The following is a 15,174-nucleotide window of genomic DNA, read 5'->3' as shown; positions in this document are numbered from 1 at the left end:
GTGACGTCTGTGGAGCGGCGGCGGCGGCGGCGGATCCCGAGCCTGGTCCGGCCCGGCCTTCCCAGCGCGCTCGGCCCGGCCCGCGCAGGCGGCCAACACCCCCGAGTCCCGGGCCCGGACCCCTCGCGCCGGCTCCAGCCCCGGCGGCCTCGGAGCACACGCCCCGTCCCGGCCTCAGCCCGCCGGGCCCGCAGTGTGGTGAGTGCGGTGGCGGCCGGTCGAGCGGGCCCGGGCGGCGGCGGAGCGCGCCGGGAGCCGGGGCTGGGGCCGGCGCTCCGGGGGCGCGCGGCGGGGCCCGGCCTGGAGGCCGCCGCGCGCCCTACGGACGGCCTGTGCCTCGGTTTCCCCACTGACCGGGAACCGACTCCCGGCCTCTGCCGCCGGGGGTGCCAGGGTGGGCCGCGGGCGACGGCGGAGGCCCGGCGCGGGGCGCGCGTGGAGCTGACGCGTGGAGGCGGGGGCCGGCGGGAGGGGCGGCCGGGTTGGCGGGAGGAGAGGGTGGGGTCGAGCGGGGCGCCCGGCGGCCCGGCCCGGAGCTGCTGATTCATCAGGTGTCCGTGCCGGCGGCTCCGGCGCGCGGGGGGCGGCAGGGAAGACCCCGCGCGCGCCGGCGCCGGCTCCGGCTCCGTCACTCGCGTGCCAGAGCCCGGAGGGAGACTTGCTGAGTCATCAGCATGAGGTCACCCGCTGCTCACGCCGACGCCCGGGGGACTGCAGCGGGGCCTGGGGCTGGAAGGCCGGGAAGCGGGGTGGGGGGGCAGGGAGACCGCGGGGCGGAGGCGAAGGGGCCGGCCCTGGGGCTTGGGGGCGCCGGTTTAAGTTTGGGCCGAACGTGTGAGTTGAAGGCAGGGGTGCGTGCGGAGGAAGTGTAGGGGCTCATTGCAAGTTTGCTCCCGCGCTGGAAGGTGGAGCCCCGGCCTGCCCATTCCCTCCCAGGCAGCCCTTCTCGGGCAGCTGGTCCCCGTCCCACGTCTGGGGCAGTTCCCCCAACCGGGAAATAGTTCTCTGAGAGACGGGAGGGGAGGAGCCTCGGTGGGCCGGGCCGGCCGGGCTCGGAAGCAGGCCCTCCCTGTGACTGGTCTGGCTGTCCAGGCTGGGCAGCCCCAGGGCGGAGAAGCGAAGGATACACCCTGGCCCGGGAGGGCGGCAGTGGGAGAGGGGTGTGTGTGTACCGGGTCCTGGGTGACGGTGCGCAGGGCCGGGAGGAAGCAGGAGCAGCTCCACCAGGAAATTGCGAATGGGAGGCAGGACCTGACTGCAGGGGAGCCAGGCGTCCTGCTCCCCTGTGAGGCCGGCCTTGGAGTCTGCGTTGAGGCTGCGGGAGGTGGGAGCTGTGAGAATGCCTAGCCTTTGGGGTGCAGCAGATGGACTGGTGTGGACAGCATGGGGGGGGAACGTAATCTCCAGTCACCCCCAAAGTCGTTCCCACCTGAGGTGGTTGGGGTCTCAGTGTGGCACGAAGTTAGTCAGGAGACTGTGGCCTGGAGGTGCCCAGCCAGCCTGGGACTGGGAAGTGACAGCCTGAGGGTGGTGTTGCCTGGGGGTCGGAGGTAGATGGGAGCTCACCCGTCCCTACTGCTTCCCTTGCCCTGGAGTTCATGGCTAGTTAGGCTGACCTTGTGGTTTGTCCCCAGGGATGGTCCCCTCTCCACACACACCTTCACAGTCATGCTGGAGCTTACAGATGCCAGATGCCTTTACACTTCAGCTCATCCTTGGGCTGGAATTTATGCCCTAGGGATATGCAGTGTCCTGGAGTGTGTCTCTTTAAGACTCCTCAGTCACCCGTGCTTCAGGGGAAACTAAGTGTGGTTCTGAAGGAGGTGGTCTGAAGGGTGGGTGAATCAGGGCCACGCCTGCCGGGAGATTGTTTTGGCCCCTAGGGTATGCAGGCCGGGGTGAAGGAGCGACCAGGGGAAGGCAGGGAGCTGTCTGAACTGCCTTCCCTTTCCTGGCTCGTAGCCTGAGTGGGTGACCCAGGGTACCTTGGTGGATTGGAGCCCTTGTGACCATCCCTGCCTCTAGGGAAGAGGAGGGCGAAGGCTGGCTGGGCCCCAGCTCCGAGCATCCTTCAGGACTGGGAGGAGGGCTGTGGTAGGGGCAGCTTCTCCTTGATCCAGCCTCCAAGATCCCCTTCTTCTGGCTCCCAAAGATGCTCTAAGCATCCCTCTCAGCCTGTCCCCAGAGGCTGTCTCCCACTTGTCAGAGGCCAAGCCAGGGGGCTAGAAGCACCCGCTTTGCAGAGGCCCGCCCCCCTCCCCCCCCCCCAAGCACAGGCATCCTGCACCTTTGATTCGAAGGCGATTGGCTGCACTTGTGCTGAGTTCAGGCCTTCTGCGGAGGGTGAAATCTGTTGAGGAGGCACTTTTTGGCTCCCACCCGCCGCACTCGGCACTTTTCTATGTGATCTCTTCAGGAAGTCACCGTTGTCATTGTGCTCAGCAGTCAGAGTTGGGGGGAGGAAGGTGAGGGTGGGAAAAACAGGGCCATGTCCCTGTACCCTGACTTGTGCTCAAAGCTGGGGGAGCCCCTCCAGACTCTTCCTGGGGCAGGCATGGGGCCAGCTTGTAGGAAAGACAGATCCCTCAAGGACCTTCTGACCTCCAGCTCCAGTCTTCCCCATCCTTTGATCTTGAAGCCAAGCCTCGGGGTCTTACCTCTGAGATACTGTTGGTGGCCTAGCCCGGGATGCTGTGGGGAGGTCACTCTGGCTCCCCACCTCCCTACTTTTTGCCTGCAGCCTCTCCTCCTGGTGCAAGGCTGGGGGGGGGGGGGTCTCCACCCTAGTGGGAACATGTGCCTCTACCTCACCAATCCACACTTTAGCTCCCCTGATAAGGGTAAGAAGCCTCTGCTCCCAGCCAGGCGTCTGAAGTGCTCTCCAGCAGAAGACTGCAGTCTGGCCTTCCAGCCACTTACCTCCCTTCATCTAACATGGAAAGGAGGGGATAGAGCATGGAGGGGGGTCCTTGCCCAAGGTTCTGGTGGGGGCTGGGCTGAGCTGGGAATCCCAGATGGGTTCTGGGACTTGGTGCACAAAAATGTCCTTGGCAGGGCTTCAGGAAGCAGAAAGTGAGGTTGGGGTGCTGGAGGGACAACTGAGTGGGTGGGAAGTGGTTCTTTGGTCCAGCCCCCCAGTGCTTTTGTTTTTGTTTCCTGACCCTGTGGGCACTGACTCTGGGCAGGGGGCCAGAGAGCAGTCAGTGACCCAGAGGGGCTGATTCCTGCCTGCCTCCAGCTGAGCAGGCCCCCGAGTGGCTAATTGTGGGGGCCCTTGTGAAACAGCCTGGATGGGGTGGGGCACGGGCGCAAGATGCCGCAACCCAAAGCCACAGGACGGTTACTCCATCAGCGGAGGGGGCGGACTGAACGCTGGAGGGGCCCAGGGCCAGGCTCCTCCCAACTGGACTGCCTGCCACCTCAAAGTTAGGGGAAGTCCCCAGCCCATCCAGTAAACGGAGCCAGAGCTAGCTGGACAACCCACTCCCAGCTCTTCAAAGTTAGAAATCTCTGGGAGAATTAGGACTCACCAGCGTCCCTCTCTCTGCCTGAATCCCTAGTGAGGACAGCCCCCTAAGCCTTCGAGGGACCAGGGGCTTTGTCCCAGGCCAGCTTAGGCGAGGCGGCTGTAGGAGGTAGGACCCTGGGATTCACACACACGGGGGTCACTGGCTGGCCCTCACCTGTAGTCAGCCAGGCTAGCCTTTCTACACCACCTCCAGCAGCTCGGGCTATGGGTCTCCTGGGGCGCTGCTGGCTGGCGGGCCTCGGGGAGGCACTGTGCTGAGTCAGCATGACTCGCCAGAACAGCCGCTCTCTGGGGCGAGCCCTGGGGTTATTTATAAAGCTCCTGGTTTCCTTCTAGGCTTGCCCCTCCTGTCTTATTCTTTCTAATCTCCTCCTGCCCCTTGTCCTGCCTCTGTCTTCCCAGCAGCCTTCATTCCCCTTCCCCCAGCAGGTCTTCCTGACCTCCCACCTGGTTCCCTAGGGCAGACAGGGAGGATCCCCTCTCAGGAGAGAGAGACAGAAGGGCTTTCAGGTATCAGGGGAACGGGCAGGTGAGGGGCGAGTGCGGGGGTGGGTGCCTGGTCAGCAGGCCCCCTGGGTGGGGTGTGAGGGAGTTGGCAGAGCTCTGTGTGAACTAGGGAGGGAAGGGGGTAGGGGTGGTCTCCAGGGTCCTGACCTCTGCTCCATGTCTTGCAGATAGTACCTGCTTGCTGTGCCCCCGGGTTATGACGACCCCCAATAAAGGAAACAAGGCCTTGAAGGTGAGCAAGCAAGGATGGGGACTCTTGGGGCTGGGGTGGCATGGGGATGGGCACCCCTGCTCAGCCTGTGACCCTGTGCTGTGCTGCCCCCAGGTGAAGCGGGAGCCAGGTGAGAATGGCACCAGCCTGACCGACGAGGAGCTGGTGACCATGTCTGTGCGGGAGCTGAACCAGCACCTGCGGGGCCTGTCCAAAGAGGAGATCATCCAGCTGAAGCAGCGCCGGCGCACGCTCAAGAACCGCGGCTATGCCGCCAGCTGCCGCGTGAAGCGGGTGACCCAGAAGGAGGAGCTGGAGAAGCAGAAGGCGGAGCTGCAGCAGGAGGTGGAGAAGCTGGCCTCTGAGAACGCCAGCATGAAGCTGGAGCTCGACGCCCTGCGCTCCAAGTACGAGGCGCTGCAGAACTTCGCCAGGACCGTGGCCCGCAGCCCCGTGGCACCCGCTCGGGGCCCCCTTGCCGCCAGCCTGGGTCCACTCGTTCCCGGCAAGGTGGCTGCCACCAGCGTCATCACAATAGTAAAGTCCAAGACGGACGCCCGGTCGTAGGGATGCGAGCATTTGCCCAAGCGGGTCTTTGAGGGGCCACTCGGCACATGGCGAATTTGGCAGCCCTGTCCCTCTTCTTCCTCCTCTCCTCTCCCCTCTCCCTCCCTCTTCCCTTCCCTGCAAAGCACAACCTGCTCCCAGGGGCGCTGGGCTGAGCCCCTTTGATCTCCTCGTTGTCGTCATGTGTTTTGTACGTTGGGATTGGTCAGTTCGGCGGTGATGTGTGGTCGCCCCTAACCCCCTTTACACCGAGGCCACGCAGGCTTGGAGTCCAGGATTGGCGCTGTGGGAGTGGACGAGAGAGAGCAAGAAAGTGTGCTGGGCCTCCTGTGTCTCTTGGCAGGGAGGCTTCTGTCTGCCGTGCTCTCCTGGGTAGGCTGCCGGGTTGGAAGGGAGCTAGAGGGTTCTACTCTCTTTAGACTGGGCAGGCAGCTCACTCAGCCCAGCAGGAAGAGATGGGATCTGCTCAGAAGAGTAGCATGTCCTTGAGGGCCCTGGATAGGTGGGCCGCCAGCCTGGGTGCTGCGGGCACGGGACCAGGCTGTGGCGCTTGAGTCTGACGCATTGCACCGAACAAGACCAAATCGCTGGTTGTGAGCTTACGTGAGGGTGTGTCCAGAGTGTCCTGCAGTGGGTCCCGTGTCACTGTTTACATGACCTATTTGTGTGGTTATATAGCCCTTTATTTAAAAGAGAGAAGTTCCTTTTACGAAGTTATTAAATTATATGTTTAAAGGCTAAAGAAAAAAAAGCTACAGAATATTTATAAGACTGTCTTTTAAAAGGAAAAGTCAAACAAGAACAACATTTGACCATATAAGTGGAAAAGGGAAGAAAGTGATAGAAACTTTGATAGTTTAAAAAAAGAAAAAACACAAAAAAATCCCTTTCTTGTAAACTTACAGACAACTCTTTGTGGGTGTTGGAGTTTAGTTTTTATATACACAGAGTTATCAGACATTATTTATAAAACTTAGTTTAAAAAAAGACAAAAAAAAAAGTCGAGCCACGAGCCAACTGGAAGGCCGTTCTCTTTGATATCTCTTGCAGCTGTACCGAAAGTGACTTACTCTGCCCTTCCTGCTTCCGTCTCTTGCCGGTGCCGTGTGTCGTCCGTGCCTGGTGAGGTTTTGTGCAGCCGTAAAGTGCTGGTGCTTCTGGTGACCTTTGACCTGTGGGTGTCACTTCTTGTGTTTGTTTTCCCGTGTTTGTTTTGGATTTGGTTGTGTATTGCTTCTGCTGGCTTGCCGGACCTGGGCTGTGTTGGGGTGCTAAGCAGTGCAGGCTCCGTGGAACTCAGGGGTCTGTGCCCACCGCCCCAGCCTCCTCTGGTCTCTGCGCCTGCCCTGGGTCCCCTAGCGGTTAGACGCGTGGTTCTGCCTCTCCCAACTCTTCTGAGCCTTGGTTATGTATGTGTGTCTAAGACTCTGGCTGATCCATTGGCAGGGTAGGTGAAACTGGGGGGCCATCCAGGGGCCCCACACACTGCTTCTACACCCACCACCTCTGGCCCCAGGTGGAGGTGTTGCAGGGACCAAGGAGTCACTGTGGGTGTCCAAGGGGCTATGGCCAGGCTGTCCTGGCTGTCCTCCTCCTGGCCTCCAGCCCACACACTTGGGCCCTGGCCTTGGCTTTATATGGGGCCGTAGCTGGCACCCCCAGTCCGACTGTGGGTTGCCAGTCCACCACCCACTTACCCCTGAACATTTCCATGCTGCGGAGTGGTGCTCCCCAGGCAGAATGGTTAGAGCCCCCCTGGGGTGACCATTTTTCCTTTATCCTTGCCTCTCCCTGAGGGCCAGGGGCGGCGGTCTCCACCAGTGCCAGACAAGGGCTGTGATCTCCAGGGCCAGGTCCTGTACCTCTGCTCCGCCAATTTGTTTAGGCAGCTCTTGGCTTTGGCCCTTCTTCTGCCTCCATTTGGGGTCTGTGTGTCTTCCAGGGGTCAGCTGCTCAGCTTTTGGTGGTGCCTGCCCCAGGAGCCAAGTCTGCCACCCTGTCCTAGCTACTCGGCAGAGGCTGCCGACCTTTCAGTCTTGGCTCCAGAAGCTCCTCATAGGCATGTGACAGGAGTGCTGGGGTGCCCACCCCCAAGAAGCTACAGCCTTGTCTCTGGCCACATGGGTCTTGGCCTCTCACCAGGGTTACTAGTGTCTTCTCTGGGGGCCCTGGACGCCTGAAAAGCACAGAATTGTGGGTTGGTGGAAAGAAAAAGAAAAACTGACCTGACAGGTTTAACCACATGAGCAACAGGATTCTCATCTGAGTTGACTTGGTGTGCCCATGAGGTGGGAACGGAGACTTGCTGTCAGTCCTTGTCTGGATGGGCTTCTCTTGTCTCTAGGTGCTCAGAGATATTCCTGTGTGTCCCTGGGTCGGTCTATAAATGGAAATTTTGACTGTTGACTAAGTCACTTAGCGACTTCATCCTTTTCCTCACAGGCTGGTGTAGTCTAGAATCCAGACGTGAGTCGCTGATGTTGGTTGTACCAGCAGGGAGGTGGGATCGTATATCACGCACCCCTTAAGAAATGTCATGGCCTGCTTTGAGGCAGGAGGGACAGGACTTCCATGTCTTTGTATGGCCCCCACTTTCTTCCTGGCTGGGGGGTAGTTGTCTGTCTCTGAGCCCTCCTGCCAGGCTGCAGAGGTAGAGAGCAGAGGGAGGAAGTGGGTGGGGAAGAGCAGGAGGGCTTGAGGATGGGCACGTGCTGAACAGAAGTGGCAGGTCCTTGGTTCAGTCTATGGAAGAAGCTTCCGGAGTTGGCGAGGCCATGCTCCCTTTCACGATTTTTGGGTTCAGAGCAGCTGTTCCTTCAGCCTGGGGGAACGCTCCAGTTCCCCGCCAAGCCAGCCCTGCAGGCCACTCCACTCCTTTTCCCCTTCACCTTTATTTCTTGACAGTAGAGCTTGTGTCCACATGTGGCTGTTTGCTGTCTTTCTGCTCTGTTAATTTGGTTTTCCTGCCGTGAGGGTGTTGTGTTCTTCTCTCCTCAACTTTTCTGACACAGCGAATCGAGAGCTTTGGCTACAGCCAGGTCTCCCAAACTTGTCCGCTAAGTAAACCATAATGTGCGTCTTACTCCCCTCCTTGATTTTGCCCAACTACTCCCTTATCCCAACACGGGCACTGAGATTTCAGAGAAAAACCCAGCAGGTCAGCTCTTGCCCAAAGAGTATGGCCCCAGGGAGACTCCCCCCTGTCCCTTGGCTGCTGCTGCAGTATGGCACTGCTCCGTGGCTGCTCTGTGTCACGTGCTGGGGTTTCTGCCAGACACCAGCCCTCCCTGCAGGCTTCTGCACTTGGCCCATGCTTCAGGTCTGTTTGTACACCTTGACCATCAGCAGCAGCCTTTGTGGTCAGTGCTGAGCCACAGCTCTGGGTGGCTACAGCCTGCTCTGGGATGATGGTCAGGCGACATCATGTCCCTGCTGCCTCCCTCTTTGGAGTGGCTGCTTGGCCAAAGCTCCCATCCACAACTGGGAAGGCTGAGCCACAGCCTGCTGCACCATTTCCGCTCTGGGATCTTGTGCGTTACTTTTTTGGGCTGTGGTTTGGTGAAGGGAACCAACACATTAACGACTTTTTTCCCCAGAAGCCACTGAACAGTTCTTTCTGGTGTGTTTTCGCCTTCCTGCTGGCTGTCTGGTTTTAGAGCAGGTGGGGAAAGCGGAGGGCATAATCAGTGCCACACAGAAGCAAGGGTGTGCCCACGAGTCTGACAGCCTGTCCTGTTTCTGGCCTGTGTCTCCTGGGCGTGTGCTGTACCTGCTGGACCAGTCGCACACATTTCCACCCCACCACTGCAGCAGCAGCTTTGATACCATGGGTGTCCCTCGAGTCTGAGCTGGAGTGTAAGAAAGTGGTCCTCGGTTAACTGTGAGACCTCCCTGTTCTCAGTGACCCTGGTTGGGCTTTGGCCCCTCCAGCAACCTGGTGTCCCAGCCTTGCTCCTCTTCCCATCCCCTCCATCTCTAGTCCCTGAAGCCTTTAACTGAACGGGAGTGGGTACAGAATGCCTTCTCCTGGCAACTTAGGGCAACAGGACAAGGGCTGCCAGTGTGTCCAGCTCTGTTGCGCTCCGGGCACTGAGAGGTGGGTCCGAGCAGAATTGATCCGCTTCTGCCTGCCCTGCCTCGGGCTGGAGCCAAGGGAGGTGGGTGTGTGCTTGTCCCCTGGGATCGGGTGGGGGCAGTGGGCGTTGTTAAAGATCTGAGTGAGGGGGGCTGGGGTTCGGGCGCCCCGGCCCTGGGTAGGGTGTAGTCGGAAGCCTGGCCGCGGGCGGGGCAGCGGCCTTGGGGCCCCACCCCGCCCTGCGCAGTATTTATTGCTAAATTATTGTCCAGGAGGGGCGGCACTGGACCTGGCCCCCCGGGTATTTATTGCTGTACATAGTGTATGTTTGTGATATATGAGGTTTTCTTTATTTTGTATATGACCAATAAACACCTTTTAAACAGACTGGCAGGTGCTTCTTTGGGGCGACGGGGCGGGCGGGGCCGCCGGAAGGCGCGGGGCCGGCCCGGCGCGCGCATGCGCCGCGCGGCTCGCCGGGCAAGGCGGAAGCGGAAGCGCGGGTGTCCCCGGGGAGCGATGGCAGCCGGGGGTCCGAGCCGGTCGGAGCGTAAGGCGGCGGAGCGGGTCCGGAGGCTGCGGGAGGAGCAGCAGCGGGAGCGCCTCCGCCAGGTAGGCCGCCGGAGGTGCGCCGCCGCCCTGCCCGGCCGCGCCGCGCCGCCGCCCTGCCCGGCCGCGCCGCGCCGCTCACCGCTCCCCGCCCGCAGGTGTCGCGCATCCTGAGGAAGGCGGCGGCCGAGCGCAGCGCCGAGGAGGGTCGGCTGCTGGCCGAGAGCGAGGACCTGGTGACCGAGTTGCAGGGCCGGACCCGGCGGCGCGAGGGCCTGAAGCGGCGGCAGGAGGAGGCGAGTCCGCGCGGGCGGCGGCCGCGGGCCGGGGCGGGGCTGGGCGGGCGGTGACGGCTGGCGTCCCGCAGGTGTGCGACGACCCCGACGAGCTGCGGAGGAAGGTCCGGGAGCTGGCCGGGGCCGTGCGGAGCGCCAAGTACCTGGTCGTCTACACAGGCGCGGGCATCAGCACGGTAGGGGCGTCGGCCCGGGCGGGTGGGGCGCCTTCTCCCGGAGCTGGTCCCGGGCACAGACGCGCCGCCGAGCTGCGGCACCGCGGGACCGCGGCAGACGCGAGCCGAGGCGTGCAAAACTTGGCCGGATGGGCGCTGTTGAAAGGCTTGAGCTTTGTGTCACAGCCGGTTAAAGACACAGGGATGGGGTACATAGACGGGCAAAGTAGCCCACTGCTTGGGGCGCCTCCTTGGTTCTAGCTAGACTGGTTGATCGACCACAGGTTACGTGGGCAGAGCTTAGCCCGAAGCTGTGTCCTGGATCCTCATTCATGGTGCTCTCCACACGGTGAAGGGAGATCAGTGGGAGGCAAGACAGTGAGAATCAGAATAGGCTGGTTAAAGAAGAGAAACGCATTGGGCTCTGAGAAGTTTCACTGAGAAACCGTCCTGGGCTGTGGGACGTGACTAGCTTTGAAAGTGTGACTGGAAATCGTCTAACCTGTTGGGCGGCACTTGTGATTTCTTCCTCAGGAAGCCATTAGGTGACAGTAACCAGGCACGTGAGCAACTGTAATGTTAGGCTGTGCTGGGTCGCTGTAACAAACATACACCCACTCTGTGGCCTCAGAGAGCTGGGAAGCCGCTCGGGAGGCTTGGGGCAGAAGTGGTGCTGAGTCGGGGCCTTTAAGGCCGTGTAAGATTTACCGGAGATGGTGGGAGTGAGGCACTCTGTACAGGTAACAGCAGAGGCCTAGCAGCAGGAATGTGTGCGGTGTGTTCACTGCCCTAATACCTGGAGCCCTAGCCTTTGGGTCTCCCCCTCCACAGCCACATATAAACATCTAGTCACGTGATTATTTACTAGTAATGTGACCTCTTAAAGAACTTTGGCAACTAAAGGCCTCCCGTGGCTCATCAGTTTGATCTGAGTGTTTCTGTTTGAGGTTCCCCTCTTGAATGTCAGAACCTCTGGTCAGGGTGGGCACTTTTGTGAGCTTAGGCAGCAGTGAGGAGACAGGGCTTCCCTGGAAGGGAACACAAGATGCCTGATCCTAGCAGGTCTCCTGTTTTCTTCTCATGATCAGTTTGTTTCACTGGATCAGAAACTTGGAAAATTAGATAATGTTTAAGAAAGGTGGTCCTCTTTTTGTTAAGGTTGAGCATCAGGATGTAAGAATTTGGGCAGAGCACCTAGCAGTTTACCATTTGCTAACGTTTCTTGAGTACTAGGCTGGGTCCTGGAGATGCAGATGAACTGACTGGTTCTCCCCTCTGTGTGAGAGACAGACATGGCCTTATTGGAGTATGCTGCATCTGGGGTCAGGCAGGTCAGCCTGTGAGACATCCTGGAATGTGGCAGGAGAAATATTGGCCCCCACCACATGCTTAGGAATCCTGCCAGTACCTATAGTGATGCCTTTCCACCAGGCTTATCTTTTTCCCAAACTCACAGGCAGCCTCTATCCCAGATTACCGGGGCCCTAATGGAGTGTGGACGCTGCTTCAGAAAGGCAGAAGTGTGAGGTGAGCAGGCCAAGCGCAGCATCCCCACACAGATTGAGTAGGGACAGTGTGGGCCTCAGTGGCAGCTCCATCACCCTTGGTCTCCCTTCCACCCAGCAGCACTGCCGACCTGAGTGAGGCTGATCCGACCCTCACCCACATGAGCATCACCCGATTGCACGAGCGGAAGCTGGTAAGAGCCTGGTATGGCTAGCACACTTGCCTGGGTCCAGCCACGGGACTCAGCACTGCCTTCGTGTCCACGTGGGCAACTGCATCCTGCCTCTGTCTGCCAGCTGACCCCTGTGACAGGCACCCACTGAGTAACTCAGACTCCTGGTTTGCTCTACCCGTGCCTGCTCTCCAAAAACAAAGGGCAGCCCCTCCTCTGAATTCTGACATCCAGGGCCAGCGCAGGCACTTTCCCCTCGCACTTCTTCTGCATGGTCCTGTGGGTCTCAGAAACCACCCTACTCACAGGAGAGGCTTGTAGGAGACCTCTGCTGAGCACCTCCAATCAAGTGGAGAAAGGTTAGATCTGCTTGGGCCCTCAGGGACCTGAAATGTAATGACCCAAAAGGGCACCTATCCAGGTCAAAGTGGCCACCACTGCCCTCACAAAAGCCCTAAGCCACTTCCCAGCCTTGCAGGGACAGTGCAGATGCTTGTCCTCCCAGCTGCTCCAAGTGTGCCCCAGCTGGGGGTCCTAGTGGGTCACTGCTGCTGTCCAGTTTACCTTCTGAGGCTTTTGGGGGTTGGAGGGTCTTGCTGCAGTGGGGTACTTCCCCCATCCCTCCTGCTGACTGCCGTCGAGTTCTGCCTTCCAGGTGCAGCATGTGGTGTCTCAGAACTGTGACGGGCTCCATCTGAGGAGTGGGCTGCCACGCACTGCCATCTCAGAGCTCCACGGGAACATGTACATTGAAGTGAGCAGTCTCTTGGGGGCCTGGGGCCCAGGAGGCAGGTGGGTCCCACTCACTGTGCTCTCTCGTCCTCAGGTCTGCACCTCCTGCACTCCCAACAGGGAGTATGTGCGGGTGTTCGACGTGACGGAGCGCACCGCCCTCCACCGACACCAGACGGGCCGGACCTGCCACAAATGCGGGACCCAGCTACGGGACACCATTGTGCACTTTGGGGAGAGGGGGACATTGGGCCAGCCTCTGAACTGGGAGGCAGCAACCGAAGCTGCCAGTAAAGCAGACACGATCCTGTGTTTAGGGTCGAGCTTGAAGGTAAGTGCTGCCACCACTGTGAAGGAGCGGAATGAGCACATACTTGCCCTGCCTGTCCCAAGCTGTTCAGCATAGCATTATGCTGAGTCTTCTGTAGCCTCATTCCCACATGTGTGTTCTGTATCTGTCTGTCTGTTCACCTCTGCAGGTTCTGAAGAAGTATCCACGCCTCTGGTGCATGACCAAGCCCCCTAGCCGGCGGCCCAGGCTCTACATTGTGAACTTGCAGGTAACTTGGGTGCTCGGAGCTGTGTCCTTAGACTTGGGCTCTGGAACAGAACAGCCAGAAAGACATCCCAGGCTCTTGCACCATAGAGGTGTGATACTGACTGCCCCAAGCAGATACTCAGGGAGCACTGACCGAGCCCACAGTGGCCAAGTGGGGTGTTATCCTCAGTTGCCTTTCCCTCCTCAGTGGACCCCGAAGGACGACTGGGCTGCCCTGAAGCTTCATGGGAAGTGTGATGATGTCATGCAGCTCCTCATGGACGAGCTGGGCCTGGAGATCCCCATCTACAACAGGTGAGTGGGCGCAGCCCGTCACCCCACTTCCCTGCCCCTCCATGTGGCGGGCCGTGTCTGTCTTCTCCTGTGAGCTGAGTGTGGTGGGAGCTCTGAGGCAGTGCACACTGTGTCTGAGGTGCGACTGAAGCGTGCTGGCCTCCAGAGGGACTGGCCTTGGCTGCTGGCCGAGGCAAGACTTGGCGCACACACTGCTGGCCCGGCTGGCATGGCGCGGTGCACAGAGGGCCCTGTGGGGAGAAATGCTCCTCCAGCGCGTTCCACAAGGTGCTGCCCTGCTGACCGCTCAGATAATCCTGGACGGGATGGCGCCTAGAGGGGAAGCGAGCTCGGCAGCTTTGGTCAGACAGAGTCTCAGTGTACTTGGTTTTGGGAGTTGGTGTATTTGGGGGAAGCTTAAACAAACTGTGACTTAATACAGAATTTGTGATGATTTAGACTTGGTGTATGTATTGAGTAAAAAGTTTACACTTTCTTTCTCTGTGAATTTTCAGGGTCTTATAGGGGAAATCAATAACTTCTTTTAATCAAAGGGTTCAAGAAATTAAGGATCCCTTCACCTTCTGGGCCTGGCAATTCTTGTATGTTATGTTTGTGGTGTTCTGTAATGTGGGCCTATTGTGTTCCGCGTTTTTTTTTTTTTTTTTTTTTTTTTTACATTAACTTAGCTCATTTTCTTTATCAGTGCTTATCTGTATCTTAAGTTTATAATATGTGGTTCTACATCTCAGTCAGACACATGATTTCTTCACGGTGTAGTCTGTAGGCCATGCCTCCCTAGTCAGCTGGCCTCCCCTCCCGTCACCTTCGTGCAGTCTGGGCAGGGGGAAAGAGGGTCTGGTCCATCTACTCAGCCACACAAGTGAAAGGTTGGGCCCGGAGTTGCTCACCAGAGCACCCCTGGAGCTACTGCCATCCCACCCTGTGTGTGCACAGCCGTGCAGTCACAGACGAGGACACAGTTCTGAGGAGGCTGAGCTAGTGTGGGTGGTGACCTTTTGAGTCACTGCTCAAGGAGATGACCTCTCCTGCAGCTGTGCTGTAGCTTGGTAACAATGGAGCTACGACTTACCAAAGCCCAGCCACAGTTAGGACATAGGGAAAGGAAGGGGGTGGGAAGGCAGGTGACCTCCTCAGAAAGCTTCCCGTGCTGGGTGGGTTGTGACCGTGAGAGGCTCCCAGGCATGCCTGATGCAGTTTTCCCTTTTTGGTAGGTGGCAGGACCCCATCTTCTCCCTGGCGACCCCGCTACGTGCTGGTGAGGAAGGCAGCCACAGTCGGAAGTCCCTGTGCAGAAGCAGAGAGGAGGCCCCACGTGGGGACCGGGGTGCCCCGCTAAGCTCAGCCCCCATTCTAGGGGGCTGGTTTGGCAGGGGCTGCCCCAAACGCACAAAAAGGAAGAAAGTGACGTAACCTGATGCTTGATGAAGAACTGTGGGCACTTTGCAGATGGCCCGAATGCACATTCAGGGCCATTGTCCCCCGTGGTGGCTGGGTTGCCCCCATGGGGTCTGGTGAGAAGAACTCTTTCGGGATGACATTTTCACCATGACATTTTTAGCCATTTATCCTCGTGGGAAGCCCCCTTGCACTGCTGTGATTGTCCCCTGATATGGGCTTGACCATCGAGGACCCCTCCCCACCCTTCCAGCCTCTACCCGAGGAGGTGGCAGCAGACCTTACTGTGAGGTCAGAGCTCGGGTTATTTCAGACCTGGCCAGCGCAGAGGAAGTCCACGCTGCCTTACCTCGTTTACCAGGCTAGTCTCAGGGCCTCACCCTATTTCTACTACTTGTTACTAAAAAGTGTTAACTTTACAGAAGCCTTCTTCTGTGTTGTGTATGCATCAAAGGGGTGGTTCTGAGCCGCGGCTCTGAGCAGACCTTTTTATTATTATTATTAAACATCTCTGGCCGGTCTTCCGATGTCCTTGAGTAGCTGCTGTTCTGTTCACCGCTCAGGTGTCGGCGCGCGGCGCGGTCCTTGTTTAAAATTCCCTTGGGTGGGAGGCGCCAGGTGAAG

The 15,174-nt window shown here is 59.1% G+C and overlaps 2 protein-coding genes across 9 annotated transcripts; both read left to right on the top strand.

Annotated features, from left to right (window-relative positions):
- The first annotated feature begins 17 nt into the window (after positions 1 to 17).
- MAFG (MAF bZIP transcription factor G) lies at positions 18 to 9,276 on the top strand. Of its 8 annotated transcripts, none has more exons than XM_063080625.1 (3): positions 18 to 198; positions 4,204 to 4,268; positions 4,362 to 9,276. In XM_063080625.1, exons 2-3 carry the CDS (start codon positions 4,233 to 4,235, stop codon positions 4,812 to 4,814), a joined length of 489 nt encoding a protein of 162 aa, XP_062936695.1. In that variant the 5' UTR covers positions 18 to 198; positions 4,204 to 4,232; the 3' UTR covers positions 4,815 to 9,276. The 8 variants fall into 8 exon arrangements, with proteins under 8 accessions (XP_062936695.1, XP_062936692.1, XP_062936690.1 ...); XM_063080622.1 differs by adding an exon at positions 3,959 to 4,039 and having other exon boundaries at positions 4,204 to 9,276; XM_063080620.1 differs by adding an exon at positions 3,956 to 4,039 and having other exon boundaries at positions 4,204 to 9,276.
- A 111-nt stretch (positions 9,277 to 9,387) lies between these two features.
- On the top strand, positions 9,388 to 15,060 carry SIRT7 (sirtuin 7). Its single transcript, XM_063080962.1, has 10 exons — positions 9,388 to 9,501; positions 9,597 to 9,734; positions 9,806 to 9,910; positions 11,346 to 11,416; positions 11,516 to 11,588; positions 12,223 to 12,321; positions 12,394 to 12,630; positions 12,779 to 12,859; positions 13,046 to 13,152; positions 14,367 to 15,060. The coding sequence occupies exons 1-10, from the start codon at positions 9,409 to 9,411 to the stop codon at positions 14,563 to 14,565; spliced, it is 1,203 nt and encodes a 400-aa protein (XP_062937032.1). The 5' UTR covers positions 9,388 to 9,408; the 3' UTR covers positions 14,566 to 15,060.
- The last annotated feature ends 114 nt before the right edge of the window (positions 15,061 to 15,174 follow it).

This window comes from Cynocephalus volans, chromosome 16 (genome assembly GCF_027409185.1).
Source record: "Cynocephalus volans isolate mCynVol1 chromosome 16, mCynVol1.pri, whole genome shotgun sequence".
Classification (NCBI taxonomy): domain Eukaryota; kingdom Metazoa; phylum Chordata; class Mammalia; order Dermoptera; family Cynocephalidae; genus Cynocephalus; species Cynocephalus volans.
Note: the sequence above shows the minus strand (reverse complement) of the source record. Positions and strands in the feature narration are given on the sequence as shown.